At 43.9% G+C, this 21,169-nt stretch overlaps 1 protein-coding gene across 2 annotated transcripts in view; it reads right to left on the bottom strand.

The window, feature by feature from the left end:
• The window catches only part of LOC144797774 (fatty acyl-CoA hydrolase precursor, medium chain-like), a 420,050-nt gene that overhangs the window by 103,488 nt on the left and 295,393 nt on the right, over positions 1-21,169 (bottom strand). For both annotated transcript variants that reach the window (XR_013603460.1, XM_078668535.1), the window contains exons 10-11: positions 19,751-19,831; positions 7,183-7,330 (exon numbers count right to left, since the gene is read on the bottom strand). Coding sequence is in view for 1 of the 2 variants with exons in the window: in XM_078668535.1 (XP_078524661.1) it covers positions 7,183-7,330; positions 19,751-19,831 (229 nt within the window). In the remaining variant the exon portion in view is untranslated. The remainder of the gene's footprint in view (positions 1-7,182; positions 7,331-19,750; positions 19,832-21,169) is intronic.

Genomic DNA, 21,169 nt, shown 5'->3' with positions numbered 1-21,169 from the left:
AAACCCAGTGAGTATAAAATACACCACAGGCCAACCTTTTTCCAAGGGTCCTTTGTTAGGCCACCCGTCTAAATCTCTTTCTAGGGTTAAGTTGTCTGCTAAGTGTTTCCATTGTTGAGCAATGTTATTGATCCAATGAATTTTAAAATATACTATTCTTCAAACCGATTCAAGAAAGCCTTGCCAAAGCACCTCCTACCTCTCTCTGTAAAATTGTCTTTGTTTGCTATTCATTATTTACTCATGATAAAAAGCCTGACGTGCATTAAAAGGTTCAATTTACCATAGGTTTTAAAAGCTATCAATGGAGGTGGGTGTATAATCCAAAAGCATCTTGAAAACTTGACTTTACATCCTATGTGTCTTGGCCAACTTTACCGACTCAGTTTATTTCTACATGCACCATTGGTAATCATATTCCCAGAGGTCCAGGCAATGCCCCCAAACCTGCCTGTATAGTTGTGACCATAATTTCGAATGACAAATAATCATAGCTCAGAGAGGTAAAACTGCACCATTTGGCAAATAAAATTCAAGCTATCTCAGGTGACACTGTCAAATATTTCAAATCTTTCTTCTAACTAAATGCAGTGTTCAGTGAAGCCATACTCTGTTTATGACCCTATATTGATGTCATACATATTGACTGTAAGATCTGTCAGCCATAGGGTGGTCTTCCCCCAAACATTTTGCATTCTCCCATCATGATTTGTAGAAATAGTTTTTGTTGGGCACTTTACCACTGCTAACCAGTGTTAAAGAGCATTTGCTCACTCCCTAATACATGGTAAAATTGGCTTACACCTGATCTGCATAATACATTTACTTATACTTCCCTAGTGTATGGTACTACAGGTACACAGGACCTTTAAATGAAATGCTACTAGTGGGCCTGCAGCATTTATTGTGCCACCCATTTAAGTAGCCCCTTAAAACATGTCTCAGACTTGTCATTGCAGCCTTTGTGCAGTTATAAGCTGTCAATTAGACTTGCCAAAATAAAGCCCTTGCCAGGCTTAAACTTAAAACTCCCTTTTTATTACATTTAAGTCACCCTCCTTGTAGTGGAAAACTAAATTTGTTTTTCACTACTGTGAGACCTGTCTCTCCCATTGAATAATATACGTTTACCTTATTCCATTTAATGAGTACTACCTTTTCATTGGGAACAGATATGGATATAGTGTGTAGTTGAATTAATTGTGATTCAAAATCCTATTTAATGGTAAAGTCATATTTTAATTCACAATTTTGAAAATGACACCTTTACAAAGTTCGTATTTTCTTGTCTTAACCATTTCGTGTCAGGTGCCTCTGTCCTGGGTCACATGACTGTGATTAGCTTGGCAGCGGGCCATTATGAATTCCTCCTAGACACTGAGACTGATGGGCCATCCTGACGGAATTGATAGGGTAGAAGTATTCAGTGCACCAATTACATTGTAAAGGTCTGCCTCTAGCACACAAACACAATGTAACCAGTCTTTTGTCACCCCACCCTACTTGGAGCCTTAGCATGGGATGGCAAGGATATTTCAAAACCAGATGTGGGGGTAGCCAGGATGTCAACCCCACTTCAAAGGCTGACACTAGGAATACATATTGGACCTCCTGCACCACCTCTTCAGTAAACTCCAGTACCTGTGGAAGACTTCAAGAGGACTGCCTTGTACTCCAGAGGACCGTCCTGCTGCTTGAGGCCTGCCTTGTTCTTCAGAAGGCTGCTCTGTTGCTTGAGGTCTGCTTTGCCGGAGAAAGGATCATCTCCTTGAACCCAGAACTGCCAGAGTGTCTCCAACGGCTAGTTTGCTGGCCTCTTGTGTGAGCTACAGGGACAATAAAAGCTCCAGAGACATTATACCCTGCACCTGGCGTCTGCTAGAGTGAGTCCTAACCCCTCAAGTGGTGCCGCTCTAGGTGCTGGACCTTTGGAAGTGGTATTAGAGGTGCTGCTCCTGCCTAACCCTAAAAGTTGAGACTTAGACATTTTCACCAAAAAAGTGCCAGAAAAACAGAAGACTTTGTGATAGCTCCCACTACATTCTTCTCCACATCAACAAACCGTATTCAGTGGAGCGAGTGACAGCATCTGGCCTCATAAAGCCCTCTTTGACTTTAGCTTGCAACTTTGTTCTCCAGGAGGTTTTTAACTTCCAAAAAGTTGTCCAAGTCCGAAAATAAATAACCTTCACCGGGCTCATTGGTGACATAATCCCTATCGACAACATCCTCAGCGTGGAAATCTGGCTTCTCCCTTTCAGAGCTTTTCCCTGCCATCGTCAATATCTTCACCAAGACCACGTTAAGTGCTCCTCAGTGATGACGACTCCTGCTCAGACATAGTCTGCTGCCATGCCCCGAGGAAATCTAGCTTCTCCTACCCTTTTTCTCAGCCTTTCGTTTACTTTCAACGGCAAGGCGAGAAAGGTGACCAATCCACATCACGTATCCAAACTGCGCACCACCGTGGTCTACCTAAAACATGTGATTTTGTCCCAGTCTTGCATGACCAGATACCGTCGATTGGTGCTTTGATCTTTCAGGTTCTAGAATTCACTAAAAACTTTAAAAATACACAACTCTGGTTCTATTGATTGGATTAAATCCGCTGCTGTATCATTTTGTTTATTTAAATCTTGTCTATTTTTCTAAAACAATGTGGAATTTTTCTTGTGCTATTTTTTTGCTTTATTACTGTTTGAATGCTGCCTAAATAACTAACACAATGCCTCTAAGTTACTTTTATGGCTCACCCTGACAAGGATTGTGGTTGGTGCTTGAGTAGGGATTTCACTCCTTCAATTAAATACATAATTTATTAAGCGATCATTCTAGAATAGAGTGTGTTGCCGTATTCTAGCTTGCTGGTGATGAGGGCATGGGTGGCATTCTGTGACTGTTGGGTGGGAAACAATCGAAGTTCTTCTTTAGCATCTCAAGAGTGTGGAACAGGAGGTGGAGACTACATTAACTTGGATCGTCATGTTGAGTTGGTTGTCAATTACTATTACGAGGTTCTTTGCATGGGTTGCTTGACAGGGTGTGGGCTGGAGTTCGGCAGGCCACCAGGTGGAGTCCCAGAGTAAGTTGACTTCACCAAAAATTACTACTGCAATGTTGTCGATGTTGAGATTGAGGCAATTAGTTTACATTCATTCAGCTACTCCGGTAATACGGGCAGTAAAATGGTTCTGAGAGTTTCCTCTCTTGTCAGAGAGGAGAGTATGACCTGGATGTCATCGGCGCAGATGATGCCTGTTAGTTGGGTGATGTAGGTATTTAAAAGGGTGTGTTGGAGTGAGGATCCTTGAGGAACCCAACGGATGAGGTTGAAGGCGTCTGAGGTGAAGAAGACCGGGCTAACCAAGTGGGTGTGGCCTGTCAGGAGGGAGAAAATCCAGCAAAGTGTGGTTCCTCGAATGCTGATATCATGGAGTGGTTGGCTAATGATGGGGTTGGAAGGCTGCAGAAAGGTCCAGTAGGATGTGGGCTGTACTGTCACTTCTGTTCATGATCAACCATGGTGACGATGAGGGCGGTCTCTGTCTTGTGTTTGGGCCTGAATGCGGATTGAGCTGCATCGATGAGGTGGTTGTCATTGAGGTGGCTGGCTAGGTATTTGTTTATCATCTTTTCAATGACTTGTGCTGGGAAGGGTAGCAGGGATATAGACCAGGTAGTTGCCTAGCATCTTTGGAGGCATTTTTTAGAAGAGTACCATTGGCGTGTTCCTGGTGTCTTTGTAGGTTGCTGGGACGATTGACTAATTCTGAATCAGGTTGATAGCTGCACTGATGTGGTCTAATCTTTTGTCTAGACTGCATGGTTATTGCGGTTTTGTGAGTGGTTATGGCGGGCCAGGTAGTCAGGATTGTCCTCTGGGTATTGGGGGAGATCAGCAGGAGATAAGGAAGGGTTGAAGGGTCTAGTTAGGGGTCAAAGTTGTCATGGATGCTGCTGATCTTGTTGCTGAAGAATAGGGACAGCTGGGTGCAGAGGTCCTGAGAGGATGTTTCGCTGGTGGAACTTGCTGTGGGAGAGATGAAGACTTTCACTATGGCAAAGATTTCCTTAGAGCTGTTGGTGCTGCTTTCAATGCGGTCGGTGAGCGTGGAGCGTTTAGTGTCTCTGATTTGCTGATAGCACCGTGAGGGTAGATTGTAGGTGTTCTTTGCCTGTATACGTGTTCAAGTTGCTTTCAGTGGCATTTGCTGAGCCTAGGTTATTGCATATGTGAACTTGCTTTGGGTTTGTTTCACATGGGTATCTACACTGGCAGTGATCCAGGCATTGAAGTTGGGGATGGATTCAGGGAGGTTCTGTTTCATTGAGGCCATTGGTGTAGAAGCTCAGAAGTCCAGGATACTCCTGAGACCTTGTTTCAGTCCTGTCGTGAAGATTTAGTGATGGTGTTTCTGCAGTGGAGTGCGATGTGTATGCTGAATTTGATGACGGTATGGACTAACCAAGGGATTTATGTGGGCTTGTCTACTGTGATGCTGCTGAAGCTGATGAAGCTGGGGTCTAGTAGGTGTCCAGAAGCATATATGGGGCCTTCTACTTGCTAGGTGAGTCTAAAGTTGGACAGGTCCTCTAGGGAAGTGGTCGCATTGGGATCAGTGAGGTCCTTTTGGTGGTAGTTGAGGTCACTGAGAAGGATGAACTCATGGTTGGCGGTGATGGGGAATTTGAAGGTCAAGTGTTCCATTTTGCTAGTGGTGCTTTCTGAGGTAGTGAAACATTGAATGAATTATTTGAGAATGATAGTGATCCTGCCATTGGGTATGTTTTTCCTGTACTATTTTTCAATCTAATATCCGGAGAAAATTGCCATGGCAATGACAGAGGCTGATGAGAGATTCAGCCAGGTTTCGGTCAAGTAGAACAGGTCCGGTGGGTGGTCGTAAAGCAGATACCAGAATTCTCTGGTGTGCTTAGTGAGGGAGAGAGTGTTGAGGAGGATGCAGGAGAGGGAGTGGTGCAGTATAGTGAGGGTTGTGGTGTGTGATTGTGTGTGTTGAGTATGCTGTGCGTGAGGTGCAAGGGGGAGTGAGGTGGGTGTGAAAGGGTGCATGTGAAATCTCAGGTGGTGCTAAAGAATGCGCCTTCAGTGCCAAGTGGTGAGATGAGGCAGCAGCTCTGGGACATACGACAGGGATTCAAGGAGTGGAGGGTCATTGTGGAGGAGTGGCAGGAGGAGGTGGGTGGCAGGAGGACCATGGGTCATGGCCCTGGACACAGGTGAAGCATGACTGGGTGCCGATGGGTTTGGCTTTGTTGTGGGCTGACACTATTAGGTGAAGATAGTTTTGGTGGGAAACCATGGTGTCATTTCCTTTACAGATGGATGATGAGAAACCAGTGATGTCACTTCCTGCGCAGATGGATGATGGACATTTATTTCATTGTTATTTAAGTTTTATGGGCATTGGCCCAGAATAAACACATTTTGATACATGATCTACTGGTCGATATACTTGGAAGCCTGCAGCCATGCATGAACCCATTTTGAAATTAATTTGTCTATTAACAAAAATCCTATGACTCACCTGACACTTCACATGTAGAGCTTTCCTCCTCCAAGATATTGATTTTGACTAGGCTCACGGACAATTACGAAATGGTTCTTCTCATCCGGTGACCAGAGGGTGTTGTGAGGGTTCCACTTGTGGCTGGAACTTCTTGCTGGTGGTCAGCGTCGTTGCTAGAGGCAAGCCTGATAGGTAATCCCATCTCTTCTGCAGGTCATCCCAGCTTAAGGTCAGTGTCTATTTGTTTTACTTTTATCCCAAGACTCCCACAATATAGTCTACGCTGTTTCTGTGGGTTTTGCCTTCAGTGGCCAAAGACACACATCTTTTAGTTAATATCTCCACCACCAAAATATTTAGTTTCTCATCAGAATATTTCATTTCTAGACATCTTCTGTCCAAAGTGGGAGCCTGGTGGAATGGTATGTCCTCACTGTGTGAAGAATGTAAATGGAGCTGGCCATTGGATGATAAAGAGTTACAAAAGCTGATTGAGTGCGCTATGCAAACGAAGCACATCACAGGAAGTAGCAATCCTAGAGCACGAGAAAAGTCCAGAGCAGACGCAGTTGCACAAAACAGCAAGAGTTCAGTCACAGCTTATCGAGTACCAGCAACATCCAGTCCACCGACAGGGAGGTAGGTGGTAAGAATACAAGCCAAAGTATGTGGAGCAGTATTAGGCTCAGGCTTTACTATGCTCCTCTCAAAATCACATATTTAGGGCCATCTACCAGCATGCTAACAAGTGAAGTATTAGTGCACACGCTTAAACAGCATTCACTAATGTATCAAATACTTAGATTTTATGGTGAAAAATACTATGGGAAATTATACACAGTGAGGTCAGTTTTCAGCCCATCAGATTTGAAATGAGGCCAAAAGTTAGTATCACACGTTGTTGCTTTTATATAGACTGAAGGGTGCATTTATAAAATAACAGACCATCCGTCAAACCACGGGGACACCGAAATACCCACTTTTAAGGTCAGCCAGGGGCCCACTATACACAGAGACCCCCACCAATTTGGTAAGTATTCTTTAACAGGTGCTAGTACCATCACAGTGGGAGCACTTTCAATGAAAATGCAAAGCCGGACAGGCTCTGTGTCATGCTGCAATATGAGCATTGTTTTTGTTTTACAGAAACACCACCCAAAAGCGAGGGGTTCATACTGTAAAGCATTAAAGCAACATCCCTAACCTGTAGGGAGGTTTCTCATCTTGTCACAGGGGTCACAAACATTAAAATAACATCAGTATTTGAAGGCTTTACCTAAACAGAGCAAGCCTTCCGCTGACAAAAAGCAAGCCTCTTGTGGCAGAAGAGCTGCCACAAGGAGTTTCTGATCATTGAATTACCTTTTGTTTCGCCATCAGAAACTCAGCGGTTACCCCACCTCTTGAGAGGTGGGAGAACCATGAGGCTGATGGAACTGGGTAGCTAGAACTTTATGGAGAATGCCACTTTTCTTCCAACCTCGAATGAAAATTCCTAGTCCTTAAAAAGCAGGTTTACTGACATACAGAGAAATCATTTCAGCTGATGAATGATTTAGTTCAGAAATATGTATATTTTCATCGTACAATTACAATCAAAGCTTCAATGGAGTGTTGTGATTTATTCAGTTGACAGTGCCCGTTTACTTACCTCTGTGATATTTGGCTGTTTTAATAGCAGGATTTATAAACATAATATCTGCAAGCATTTCAAGGTAACCGTCTCTAATCTCAAAGGGGTCTTCAGTGTCCCCCATATATTCCTCAGTTACCATATCCACGACACCAGAGTGCAATCCCTTGAAAAAAAGAGAATCTATTATTTTTTGGTGTACAACTATTTGCCCTCCATGTCTAAAAAAAAAACCATCCAAAAGCAAATCTTTTTCTTTTACGTTGCAAATTAGTCGTGAATTATTTTTACTTCACATGAGATTTACTTTATTAGAAATATTAGAAGAGATAGATATTTTTTAATTAGATTTGGCTCCATGATCGCTTTACATTTGCAGTTCGATATCAAATTCCTAATTGCTCCATTACTTAATAACGAAAATTAACTTTTCAGTGCACACTGTATAAAACAAGTAAACATGAGAATTTAAGCATTAGAAATAGATACAATTGTATCTGAATGTATTGTTACATAGGCATTGGTATAATGCACAGTTTTATTTAAAACTCTTGCAGATTTGTTTTCTTTTTGTAACTCATTACATCAAATTAGTGAAAAGTACTTTCCATTGTTGTTAATTGGTTAACTATATTTTGCTGAAATTTCTATTAGAATTTTCCATTTGTCAAACAACAGTAATCACGTTTTTCCAACAATTGTGTCGCTTAATTATTAGAAAATATCAAATTTAACACACCACATATGCCAATGACATAAAATAAAAGGATAGCAAAATAAAGTTATTATCAATTAAACCAAGGTATTTTGATTAACAGAAAATGTATATAAAATTGTCCACAGAACGGTCACTTACGACAGTGTGTGTAGTCAACAATAGTAGAATGTTTAATTCTCTTGAATGGTGAAAAGTAGTCAAGAAGTCAGGCCAAGAAAATTAAGTGAAAAGGGTAACAGAAAATCTAATGAAATAGTTACCCAATCTCATCTGTGCATTCCACTATTGGTATGTCTCATCTGTGCATTCCACTTTTGGTATGTAGTATATTGCTAATGGCCAAGATAGGGAGGTGCAACATCCAATCTACAACAGTATTATGCAAAGCATAAGTGTAATGAGAAACATAGTGAGAGGTGATTAGAACTGGCTAGAAGATGTTTACTGTAAAATCATACAATCTATGGAATATTGAGACATTGCCCTTGCTTATGGGCCAGGTTAATTTGAAATCAATTTCTCTACTTCTTGTGAGCAATGTGCATCTTTCTAAGGTTTAAAGATGTCCTACCCAACTCAGCCTTTATTTACATCGTTATTCTGGAGCAAATCAGGTACTAATTATTCAGCAGATATTCTTGGGTGAGGAAGGCTCATCACCTGAGTGTGGTAAAACTTCAGGCAGAATCAGAAAACGAAAGCATGTGAGGTCATTAACAGACCTTGACATTGCCTTCAGAGTTTTTTTTGGGGTGAAATTCTTTATTAATTTTCACAGGATTTTTTTTTAAATCACATCTTGTAAATACCAACATTAGTCACATAATTACAATGACTGAATAAATATTTTAAAGAAAGAATTATGGGACATATGCCTCTTAACAACTGGAAGAAGTATTTGATGTACGATTCGGGGGAGGAGGGGGGGGGAAGAATGCATTGCAATTGATCTCCTATTGCGAATTAACCTCAATGACCTAATGAAGCACAAAGTAAGGTGGTCTTGCTGCTGCATTGTTGCGGTACCAGGGGGTGAGAAGTATGGAGAGGGTTGGTGGTTAAATGAGAGGTGAAATAAGGGGGGAATTAAGACATGTGGAAGGTGAGGATGAAGAATGCTGTCGGGATGCGTATCAGAGAACATAGATAGCTGTGGATACTGGGTGTGTAAGATGGGAAAAATAGAACATTTTTGCATGTTCACATGGGAGAAAGAGAGAAAAATGGGGTGAATTAGGGTATATGGAAAGATGCATAAGTACTTTTTAAACTTTCTTCTGCAACGCAACAAACAGGCCCAAAGAACTCTTCAACATGATCAGGCAACAAACCTAAAGCCCCCTGCATCCTCAGTTCAGGCCTCCAAAGACCTGTGTGACAAGTTCACCAACTTCTTCAACGACAAATTCAGCAAGATTGAGCTCTCTCTGGACATCAACCTCAATCCCTCCTGCAAAAGCATGGCCCCAGAAACCGAAGACAGCACACGCAAGCACCCCACGAAGGCCTGGAAATCCTTCAACCCCATCCCGGAAGCTGAGATTCTCAAACTAATCTCCACCTCAAGACCAACTTCCCACGTGCTAGATCCTATACCCACCCAATTGACCAAAAAGCTGAAACTCTTCCTAGCCCCGTCCTGGTGCAAGGTCATAAACAGCTCCCTGAGAACGAACGTCATACTTGAATTCCTCAAAGTCGGCCAAGTAACATCAATACTGAAAAAACAGGCCTTGACACCAGTGATCTGAACAATTTAAGACCCGTTTCTAATCTCCCCCTCCTATTCAAAATCCTCAAAAGGTGCGTTCTCCTACAACTGACTCAGCATATGGACAGCATCAACCATCTAGATCCCCCCAATTGGGCTTCAGAAAAGGCTATAGCACCAAGACCGCAATCCTTAACATCGTGGACAATATTCACAAATCTCTTGATACCATCCAATATTGCCTCCTCATTCTCCTGGACCTATCGGCAGCCTTTGATACAGTTGATCACAATCTACTCACCAAGGCCCCTCAAGAAAGGGTAGGTGTAGATGAGGTGGTCCTACACTGGTTCTCCTCCTTCTTACACAACCGCTCCCAAAGGATAAAAATCAAAAACATTACGTCCGGCCTACACCCTGTCAGCAGGGGTGCCCCCGAAGTTTCCGTGCACTCCCCACAACTGTTCAACATATACATGGAACCCCTAACCACCATACTCAAAAAAGCTAACATCCCCTTTCACCTATATGCACATGACACCTAGATCTATCTGGAAACCTCCTCCATTGATGACATTCAGGGACTCAATGACACTCTAGTGGAAGAGGTGTGGCGCCGCGGCCAGGGCGACTGGCGCTGGAATCTGGGGACCACGGTTCGATCCCCGGCTCCGGCGGCAGGTTAGCCCAGCACCATGTGACTCTGGGCAATAGCTTGCTTAATCTTCCCGACAGCCCCCAGCGCCTAGAGACCCTTACGGGTGATTGTGCGCTTTACAAATGTGGACTTTTTTTTTTCTAAGAGAAGTCCAATACTGGCTTTCACTAAACCACCTAAAACTCAACCAAGACAAAACTGAAATCCTTCTCATCTCCAACAAAGAAGAAAACCCTCAAATCGTAGAATGGCTAAAAGCAATTCACGCTCTAAACGGCAATCTCACTCTGGCTAACTCTGTAAAATCATTAGGAATCACCCTAGACCCAAAACTTGACATCGCCAAACACATTAAGAACCCCACAAAGAGTGCCTTCCTCAATCTGAAGCTACTTAATAAAATAAAACCCTTCATCTTGTCCAAGGACCTCAAACAAGCCTCTCAGTCACTGGTGCTATCCAGACTCGACTATGGGAATGAGGTCCTCACTGGTACAGCAAAATCCCAACTAGCTCCCCTCAAAACTACTCTCAGCAGCAGTCAGAATGGTCACTGGAGTCAATAAATATGATCACATCTCACCCGCACTCAGAGAACTAAAATTGCTCCCAGTCGAATTGCGTGCCACCTTCAGAACTGCCTGCCTCTGGCACAAAGCCCTGCACACAGGGAAACCTGACTATCTGGCCGCCAAACTCAAGAGGGCTGGTCAGACAAGGAACCGCAGGAGCTCCAATACCTTCCTACTTATCCCTACAAAAATACGCAAACAAAAACGTCTGCACAGTACTGCTCCGGAAACGCGCTAAAAATCTGGAACTCCATCCCAGCTGATATCAGGACTATCCCGTCCTTCGTAAACTTAAAAAAACACCTAAAACCTCAACCGTTCCCTCCCGAACCAATAGCTGCCGCCAAAGAGCACAAGCCTGCAATCTGCAGCACCCTGACACTGTATCATTAGGACCAGCCTCCTCCCCGCTCCCCGACCCTATACTTGTTCCTTCCTCCCTGAAAGAGGTTCAACCCAGGACAGAGTGCACTCAACAAGGTTATCTCAGGACTTCCTCACCTTACCTTAACGTTGCACAGCACACTGGGACTTCTGAACCAATATGTATACTACAGCTCTATTGTGTGACTCTTGCATTAAAACTGCGGTTGGGTTATCGTCCTTATCACTCCCCGCATGTAGGAAAGGTGACCACAGCTGAAGAAACAGTTCAGCTTGATCTTGAAGATTGTAAATGACTTGTTTGAGGAAAGCAGTCTGTATCAAAGCTACCAACCATGCCTCCTGTGAAGGTGGATTTGGTGATTTTCACTGCCGCAATATGCAAACCTTAGCTGTGGCTAGCGCTGTGTGTAGGAGGCAGCGTTGTGGTTTTGAGAGCTCCTGGGATTGTCTTAAGTCATATAGGAGAATAGTTACTGATGTAAGACGAAAATGCATGGACATTGAAGTGTGTAGAATCTGACCTACATAAATCCAGAAGGATTGCATCAACGGACATTCACATATAATGTGAGTTATATTGCAACCAGTGTCAGCGCATCTCCAACTGATGCTATGTGAGAGAAGCCCTACTCTGTGCTACTTTGTTGGTGACCAGTGCCAATCATGGAGGAAATTGAATATACAAGATTTCAGTCTTCCTTCCCGAGCCCCTCTACTCAGGTCATCTAAACTTTCTCTCCATTCATTGTCCTCATATGTGACAGATAACCGTGTTTGCCATCTAGTGCGAAGATCTTGCATTAAGAGTTGTGAAATTAGGTGGGATGTGAGTACTTTTTATAAGCCAGATGTAACCCTCTTGTATTTTACCCAAGTGTGTAAATATGATACCACTGGTGGGACATGTCGCAACCAGGGGTGTGGTCCTAGGGTTTTTCCCAGCATTGTCGAAGTTGTATGTATTGCCAGGATTGTTGTTTTGAGAAGCCAAATTCTTCCAGTAATTGCGTAAATGTCTTTTGTTCACCATCATGAAGGAGCTGATCCAAGGTGTGTATGCCTGCTGTCTTCCATAGAGGCCAAGACAACGTTTGCCTATTAATGCATATACTTGCATTATCCCATAGGGGGACTTTCTCATGGATTTGAGGATTCAAGCCCAGCAGTCGATGCGCTGTTTGCCAGGATGTACGCATGGCTAACAGAACCGGATTGGTGGAGTCTTGGCGGCTTATTCCATTCTCGTATAGGGCTGAGAGGCCCTGCTCTGTAGATAGTAAATACTTTACTAAATGTACCCATTGCAGCACCTCAGGGGCATCTGATATAATAGACGTCAATTGGGATAATTTCAGCGCAATGGCAAAGTGTTCTACCAAGGGAAGGCTCATACCTCTGCAGGAGTGGTGAGCTTTCAATTTCAACGCTGCTAGGCGAGATCTTGCTGAATTGAACACAAACAATTTTATCTTAGTGTCCATTGAGCACAGCATGATCAAAGATATCTGAAGGGGGAGCATACCAATAGTATTTACGAAGCACGGGAGAGTAATCATATTCACAGCTTGTACTCAACCCCACATTGAGAGCCCCAAAGCCTTCCATTTTTCAAAGTCGTTCTGCATCTGAGTGAGTAGGGGACCTATGTTATCTGCAGCCATCCCCTCCGTCCACCGATTCACAAGTACACCCAAGTATTTGAGACCAGAGGATTGCCAGTGAAAGGAAAATCCGTGAATGGCTTCACTTTTGTCCCAGTTTATTTTGTAGCCGAAAAAAGAAGAGAGGTCATCTATGATTTGGAGTAGGGACGGAAGGGAACGATGAAGATCCGTGAGGGAAAGCAGAATGTCATCCGTACATAGTTAGAGTTTAGATTCTCCAGTCGGGAGGGGTATGCCCTTAACATTGGTAGCTTGACATATTGTAGCGGCAAGAGGCTCAATAGCTAATAGAAAAATAAGTGGGGACAAGAGACAGATCCTCTACGAATCAGGAATGGCTCAGACACAAAGCCCCTGCAATTTACTTGTGCAGTGGGATAAACGTATAGCAGTCGAACTGTGGCTATGAACTGATCCCACCAATCCGAATCGTTCCAGCACTTTAAAAAGGTATTCCCAATCAATGCAATCAAACGCCTTCTACGCATCTAGTGATAATACCAGGCCGTCATTTTGACTGTGTTTGGCGGACCACAGCGTGTGGATTAAGGTACGTAAATGACTCCTGGAAGAGCATCCAGGTACAAATCCCACTTGGAAATGGTGAATCAGAGAGGGTAGGACTTTACGTAGGCGAGAAGCCAAAACACTACCCAGGATTTTGATATCACAATTTAATAGTGATTTAGGACGATAACTCCCACAAAGTGAGGGGTCCTTCGCAGGTTTGGGTAAAACAGCTATCACTGCCTTATAAAACTAGGCAGGAAATCCATATTCGCCTGGGGCCTTGTGGTAGGGTAGATTGGCTATTGCAGGTAATATCTCCTCTTTACAGATCTCTCCTTCCAGAAGTGTTCTACTTTCATCAGAAAGGCAGGGTTGGGTCACCTCTGTGAGAAAATCATCCAACTTATCCCCGTAAGCCTGAGGTCCTTGAGTATAGAGAGACTTCTAGAATAGGGCGAATTCATTCACAAAATCCTGAGGTCATGTTAATGTGGTTGTTCCGGATGAGTGTATAGCTGCTATGGCCATGGCTGCTTCTCTTTGGTGTAGCTGTGCCGGCAGTAGTCTCCAAGGTTTTTCCCCCTGTTCATAGTGCCTGCCTTTCATCCTTTGCAGGGCATATTCTGCCTTAGAAGTGAAAAGACCATTCAATGCCATACGGACCTGCTCCAAATATTTGCGATGCTGTAGGGTTGGTTTTGTTGTGTATAAGCGAGTATAAGATGCAATATCCCGTACCAGATCTATCAGTCGAGCAGCAATTTGTTTGTTAGCTGGTGCTGCAACCCTCATAGGCTGATTCCGTATGGTAGCGTTTGCTGCTGCCCATAGGATCCTACCTGGGTTTACAGACCCTTAATTGGTAGAAAGATAACATATAAGGTGTGCTCGCGGTTGGGATGCACCCTTAGGGGTCCTATGGCGCTGAATGTTCTTTTGCCAGGGTTTGTGTACCGGTCTTGTCAGTCCTATTTCTAGTGACAGGAAGATGAGAGAATGATCAGAAAGTGCTGCTTCTAGGATGTGATATTCCTGAACTGCATGCACTACTCTCTGGGAGACCAGAAAGTAATCTAAGTATGAAAGTGTGCCATGAGTGGGGGAATGAAAGTATTTTCCATATCTGCTGGGTGACAAAGGTGCCAATGATCCACCAGACCATTATCCCCACTCTGTCATTCATCAGGGCTCTGTCTGTGGCATTGGCTTTGTCGAGGGGACCTGTTTTGTCCACACCTGGATCTCTTACCAGATTCCAATCCCCACCTATAAAGTATTGTGAGATGCCTCCGGTCGGGGCGTAAACTGTCGCAATTTGGCAAATGTGTATCTTCCATCTGGATCCGTCCATGTCTTTGTCACTGTAGCCGGTATAGATTTGCGGATGAGAATCGCTACCCTGCATTTGCGGGTGGGTCTTGTGTCTAGATCGTCTCCCTTCTGTACACTGCTATGTATCACCCTTCACACCAAGTCCCTGTGTAGTTTGTTAGATTCTTGGGAATCCAGATGAGTTTCCTGGAGTAGTGCTACGTCCACCTGATTTGATTGAAGATAAGAGAGTATTTTGTTCTGTTTAATGTAATGTGTTAGCCCATGAACGTTCCATGTTATTACGCAAAGTGGATGAGAGGTAGTCATGTTGAGGGGACAGGGAGAGAAGGGCAGAGGCAGATGGTTCCTATCTATGTGCCAAGGACGTTTAGGGGTGCAGAGAGTGTGTGAGGTCTCCGGTTTCTGTGGGCGGGAAAAATGGAATGAAGGAAAAGAAAGGGAGGATGGAGGATGGAAGGGAGAGTCCCTGGTCCACAACAGAGGTGGTGGTATTCATGTGAAGTGGTCGAAGTCAACGGTGTCAAAGATGAGAGTCTGGACTTAGATCGCAAGGGGGGTGATGCCATGCAACTTATCAGGGGGAAAAGTGGGGGGTATAGAGGAAGGGGGAACCTAAGAGAAATAAGTTGGAAGCAGGAGTTACTGGCTGTGCAGCAGAGGAGACCCTGAACCCCAGGGGTTTAAGCTCGTTGGAACACCACCATGAGGGGAGACTCCATCAGGAGGACGAGGGAATGGCTGAGACAAAACAGAAAGGATATTTAGGTCTTGCAGGCCGGAGCATGTTATAATATTGGTAAAAGGAAGGAACATCCTGGCGTAGTAAGATAGCATACTAATCGACTCCGGAGTTAAGTACATTTACTTGTAAGCAAGTGCGATTATGCTAACAACATTGACTTCAATTACTTTACATATAACAATAATAAAAAGACCTTATAAGTCATGACTTCAATTTACATCTACATACTATATATCATTAGCGAAGCAACAGTAAAATGAACACAATTGGCATAGTTAACACAGTAGATACAATAAACCCAATGTATACAATACTAAGCTATCTGCGTCTGATCGTTTCTTTTCTTCTCAGCAACTTAGCTACATCCAGGTCTGCCTCTAACTTAAAAGGTTCTGAATGCAATTATGACCATAATCATGCCCATGACTAAGCCTCACTAAACTTCACTCTTCATCCGAAGAAGATTTTAGAAGGGAGCAAGACTTGTCTCTATGTTGCTTCTGAGTAAAGGCAGTCACAGTTTGAAGAGCTGAAACTGTATCCCAGTGAGTGCGGACAGATCTTTCAGGATCGCTGCCACAGTGTCTTGAGTCGCTAGTGTTCCGTCGCCTGTTGCCTGGAGTCAATGTGGAAGAGCTAGGTTGCAATTGCTCTGGAGGAGAATGTTGCGAGTCCATATCCTGTGGCCTTAGGGGGTCCAGTAAGAGGCGCAAGTCCTCAGGGTCGTATAAATCTTTGGATACTCCATCTTTGGCTGGTTCAAAGAGGTCATATTTGATGTCCACATGGAGAGGAATGTTTTACGGCGTTCATTAGTCACTCTAGAGAAATCTGCTGCCATACGTATTTCATGCCCATCCTATGCGAATTGAAGTTGGGTGCGTGCTGTTGCACACATCTGCCTTGCCTGTTCATGTCTTAGGAAACAGGTAATGAGGGGACGTGGATGTGTTTTAAGGGCTTTGCGTGGGAGACCAATACGGTGTGCACGCTGTATTTCCAGTGGTGAGTCAAAGGTGATGCCCATCAGATTCGGGAGATTATTTCAGAGGAATGTTCTGACATTCGGGCCTTCAATTTTCTCCAGGAATCCAAAAAAACTGAATATTATCTCTCCTGCTGCGATCTTCCAAGTCGATCAGTTTGCTGCAAAGGAATAATAGTTTTTCATCTCTACTTTGTACTGCTTCTAGACATTCCTCTACTGCTATCAGCCTTTGGTCAAGCTCCTCTGTTCTTGAATGGAACCCCGCAATGTCTGTTCTTATTGACTTTCCTTCCTCCGCTAAAGAGGATATGTTCATGTCCATTCCCTCCAACTGACAGCTGACATTTCCAGTAAGATGCCATCCACAGTCTCACCCTGTGTAGAGATTTGGGTAGCCTTGGATGAACTGTCAGATGCAGGGGTGGTGCCTTTCGTAGACATATTGCATGGTTGCTTGAGTATGTCTGCATAAAGGAGTTGTTTGGAGGACTTGCTTAGGTGCTTTGAGGAGGACATTCGTTTTTTTAGACCCAGTGTAGTACACTGAACCAATGCAAAAGCACAAAAGTGCAGGAGTGCAGCAAAATCTGCAAGAACCAGACTCCAGTCACTTTATTGTAAACCGGTAGTGACTACTCACAATAGGCATTCCAGGAATAGATATTGTGTTGTTGTATGGACCACTCCTCCGTTAGGGTATCTATGAAAGGTGCTAGGCACTGGTCTAGGTCTGTGCAGAAATTCTTCAGGATTCACACCTCATATCTTCTGTTGGAATTTCCAGAAACTTCCATTCTATAGTGGGGGGAGTATATTTGGGCTCTCCTCACCGTGTGTGAACTGCCGCGCAAATATTACTTGCCATATCTGGTTCAGGGACCTGTCCTGGGAAATTAGTAGACTTGGAGGTAGTGCTCCTGACGTTGTGAAGGCTTAGGCTCCAGGCATGACTCCAGGCCTGATAACCTCCAGTAATCCACTGATACTCTAATTTCCCACTGTTTTGCTTAAGGGGAATGGAATGAGCAGGATGGACGAGGGAAGGAGACTACAATTAAGACTCTTCTCTTCTCTGAGCGTATTCCTTGTATTGGAAAGATTTATTGGTTCATGTGGACTTCCATAGTGCATCCCGCCTTCCCCAAGGGACTTTTAATTTATTTAGTGCATTTAGTTGTGGCGAAGGCCGTGATGGCACCTTCCCAGCATTACGATGTTAGGGCGTAGGAATTTGAAGTAGGAAACCCGGTAGGGAAGAGTACCTGGCTGTATAGTTGTTTGAGGTCTGAAGCTTTCCTCGTATCTTAAGTTCCTCAAAATATCCGGTTGTGATATGGAGCAATTTATTGAGGTAGAAGACGATTTTCACTAGACTTTCTCCATGTTTAATACAATGCGGCAATACAACTGCAGAAGACAGGGTCACTCAAGCAAGTGCAGGCTGGAGCTGCTATAAATAATTGCAGGCCTGGCGGGCTCCTGAATACCTCAATACAAGTGGTGGTCCGTTAGTACGATATTCAGGGCATAGAGTGAATCCATGACATTTGTGTCATAGCCAGCATAGTTTTCTAAGGGCTGTTAATGCCGTCAGTAGAATAATGAGGAAAATCACTGCTGCCCTTATGCAGAGACCAGAACACTCACCCATGTCGCAGTCCACATCATTCCCTCAGGACTCATATAATCTTTAGCCTGATTATGAGGAGAATCGATGTACCTTCGTCAATCACGTCAGGCTCCTCAGAAGCAGAGGCCCTCTGATGTAAGCAGGGCCAGAACTTTGTTTGTGATTGTAGAGCTCTAGGGCCGAGGCTAATGTTGCACCTCTAGGCCTGGCTTCCTCATGCATACCTCAGTTCTATCTTTCTGCCAATTACACCTCTGCTGCTTTGTAAATAAGTCCATCACCTTCCAGGGCTCCCAGCAGTGCGGGAGACATCAGTATCATGCCTTCAGTCATGCATGGGAAGCCACCTACTCCGTCTGGAGCACTACGCACAGTGGAGCTCACAACTCAGGCGGCCATCGCTGTTCGTGGCCAAATGTTGAGAGTTTTTAAGCAATTTAGAACACAGAGTGGGTCGTTGAATTCTGCCTTCAACTGGACATTTGTTTAGGACTTACACAAAGCTCTGCAGAAGGTTTTTGGAAATAGAAATATAATCTGATAGGACCCAATATCTAAAAAAATCCAGCCCTCTTTCAAAATTTAGAATCATCCACGTTAGACCTGGCACTGTTGGTGTGGGTCTCCCTTCCATGTTTTGCTGTTGCCTCATGTGTTTTTGCTGGTTATAGATGCTTTGGGCACTGTGCCACTGCTATTCAGTGCCACAGTGCTAGTGCTCCCTATGGTAAATTGATGCATGGATTAGTGACTCCATGATTGGCTGGTTTGGTTTACTTGTCAGACCCTAGTACAGTGCACTGAGTGTGCCCAGGGCTTGTAAATCAAATGCTGCTGGTTGTCTTGCAGCACTGGTTGTGCCACCCACAAAAGCAGCCTGTAAAGTGAGTCTCAGGTCTGCCATTGCAGGGCCTGTGTGCAGTGTGGTACTGCCATGTTGACTGGGCAAGTGCACCCACTTGCCAGTCTCTAAACCTTCCCTTTTCTGCATATTTGTCACCCCTACGGTAGGCCCAAGGGCAGGGTGCATTGTAGGTAAAAGGTAGGGCATGCCCTGGTGTGTGTGGCATGTCCTAATAGTGTATTACAGCCATTTTCGTTTTTCACTATTGCATGGCTAACTGTTCCCCGTAGGCAAAAATGGGCAGTTTGATTATAACATCTTATAAACCTAACTTACTCAGAGAACTAGGTCGACATTCAAATTTAGTATGCCTGAACTCAGAATGGTAAAATACATCTTTTAGGGAAGTTGGTTTTAACATTCTGTGTTTGAAAACACCACTTTAAGAAAGTAGGTATTGTCTTGCCTAACTATCCAAGCCTGCCTCTGCTAGTTGTATATTCCTTGTCCGGAGTTTGAGTGACAGGGGCTGGGGGATTCCAGGAGACAGGGTGAGTCAGCACAGGGCTGAATAGAGCTATCTGCATGTAGATGGGTGGGGGGAGTTGCACCTGGGACCTCAAAAGAATAGAGCATTAATGAAAACGGTCAAATTAGTCAAACAAAAACGTAAAACTTGTCTAATCTGTGATATAATTTTTCAATTTGTATACCATTGCGGCTCATAATGCCATAACATTAAATTCCTTGAAAACTATCAGGAAAGATATTTAATATTAATATAAAAGTTAAATAGAATAAAAGAAGGTAGAGGGAAAATGACTTACCACGAGTTGTCTAAACATTGGTAACGATGAAATTACTGTTTCTTTCTTAATGCCATTCTCCAAGTTAGAAATATTCATTGCCTGCAAAAAAATGTGTATAACGTGAACTCATAAAGCCTAATTTACAAATTAATCGCATTGTTTACCAGTAAAAAAAAGCAGTCTCGGGTAATGCCTATTGAAGAAGGGTTAAGGCATGCACTGCATGCCTTCAGATATAAAAAGTCATACATTTTTTTGCGATGAGTATGTAGATTAACTCACAACAAAGTAGACTACAAAGAGTGCTGCACAAATTCAATTTTGCCTTAAAATGCTATATTAAGACTTATTGGGGCCCATGCATGAAAATTCGGTAAAACGAGTCCTTATTAGCAATAAATAAGGAATCGCAAATAAGGATTTGTTTTCTGCGATGCATCAACAGATTCGGTATTTTTTACCGATTCGCTAAAAATCGCTAAGAAACACCGAAATCACGATAGCGAGAGCTTAAAATAAAGATTAGCAAATACCGAATTAGCTATTAGCGATTTTGGTATTAGCGAATTCGGTTTTAGCGAAATCGCAAAAAAAGGGTCGCTTTGGAAGCAGGCTGATGACATCACAACCAGGAAGTCATCCAGCCCATGCTTCATTCAGTGCCCTGAAGTCCCCAGGGGAGGAGGCAGAGCACAGGAGCTGAGCTGAGATACTCAACTCTCACAAACCAGCCACACCACAGCAATCCAGGATGGACAAGGATGCATCCCAAACCTCAGACACGCCCAGAAAGAGGAAGAGAAAATTCTCTGACAAGGAACAGGAACTTTTGATTGAGGGGGTAAGCAGCAAGCATGACAAGCTGTTTGGAAAGCTGTCACTGAAGGTGCCTGAAGCCGAGAAGCGCAAGATCTGGCTGCGCATCAAGGAGAGGGTAAATGCGGTCGGAGTCACGCACCGCAGCATAGACGATCTTAAGAAGAGGTGGTATGACCTCAGAAAAAGGGCGAAGGAGCAAATAGCTGAAAGAGTGAAGGATGCAGCTGCCACAGGAGGGGGGACATCCAGAGTAACTCCCAACCCAGCCCTGGAGGACCTCGTCGAGGGGACCATTGAGCCCGAGGCAGTCGTGGGAGTCTCCAAATGGACACTTCCGGCGCAGCGAGCATAGCAAAGGTAAGATGCATGCCTGTGCTGATACGCTACATGTTACATACCTATGCCCATCCCCTCAGGCTAATCACAGTGTACAGGAAGAAGTGCCTAACACATATACCCTCACAGAAGTGTTGCATCAAAGGAGTTGTAGTCATGTCATCCAAGTGTGCATATATGATCCCCAATGTGCAAGAAATGAGACCAGCAGCACAGGTCTAACAGTCTGTCTAAATATATCATTTATTAAGTAGAAAGTATGCAATATGAATAACAGATACA

Source organism: Lissotriton helveticus, chromosome 12 (assembly GCF_964261635.1).
Source record: "Lissotriton helveticus chromosome 12, aLisHel1.1, whole genome shotgun sequence".
Classification (NCBI taxonomy): domain Eukaryota; kingdom Metazoa; phylum Chordata; class Amphibia; order Caudata; family Salamandridae; genus Lissotriton; species Lissotriton helveticus.
This window is presented reverse-complemented; position numbering and strand designations above follow the sequence as displayed.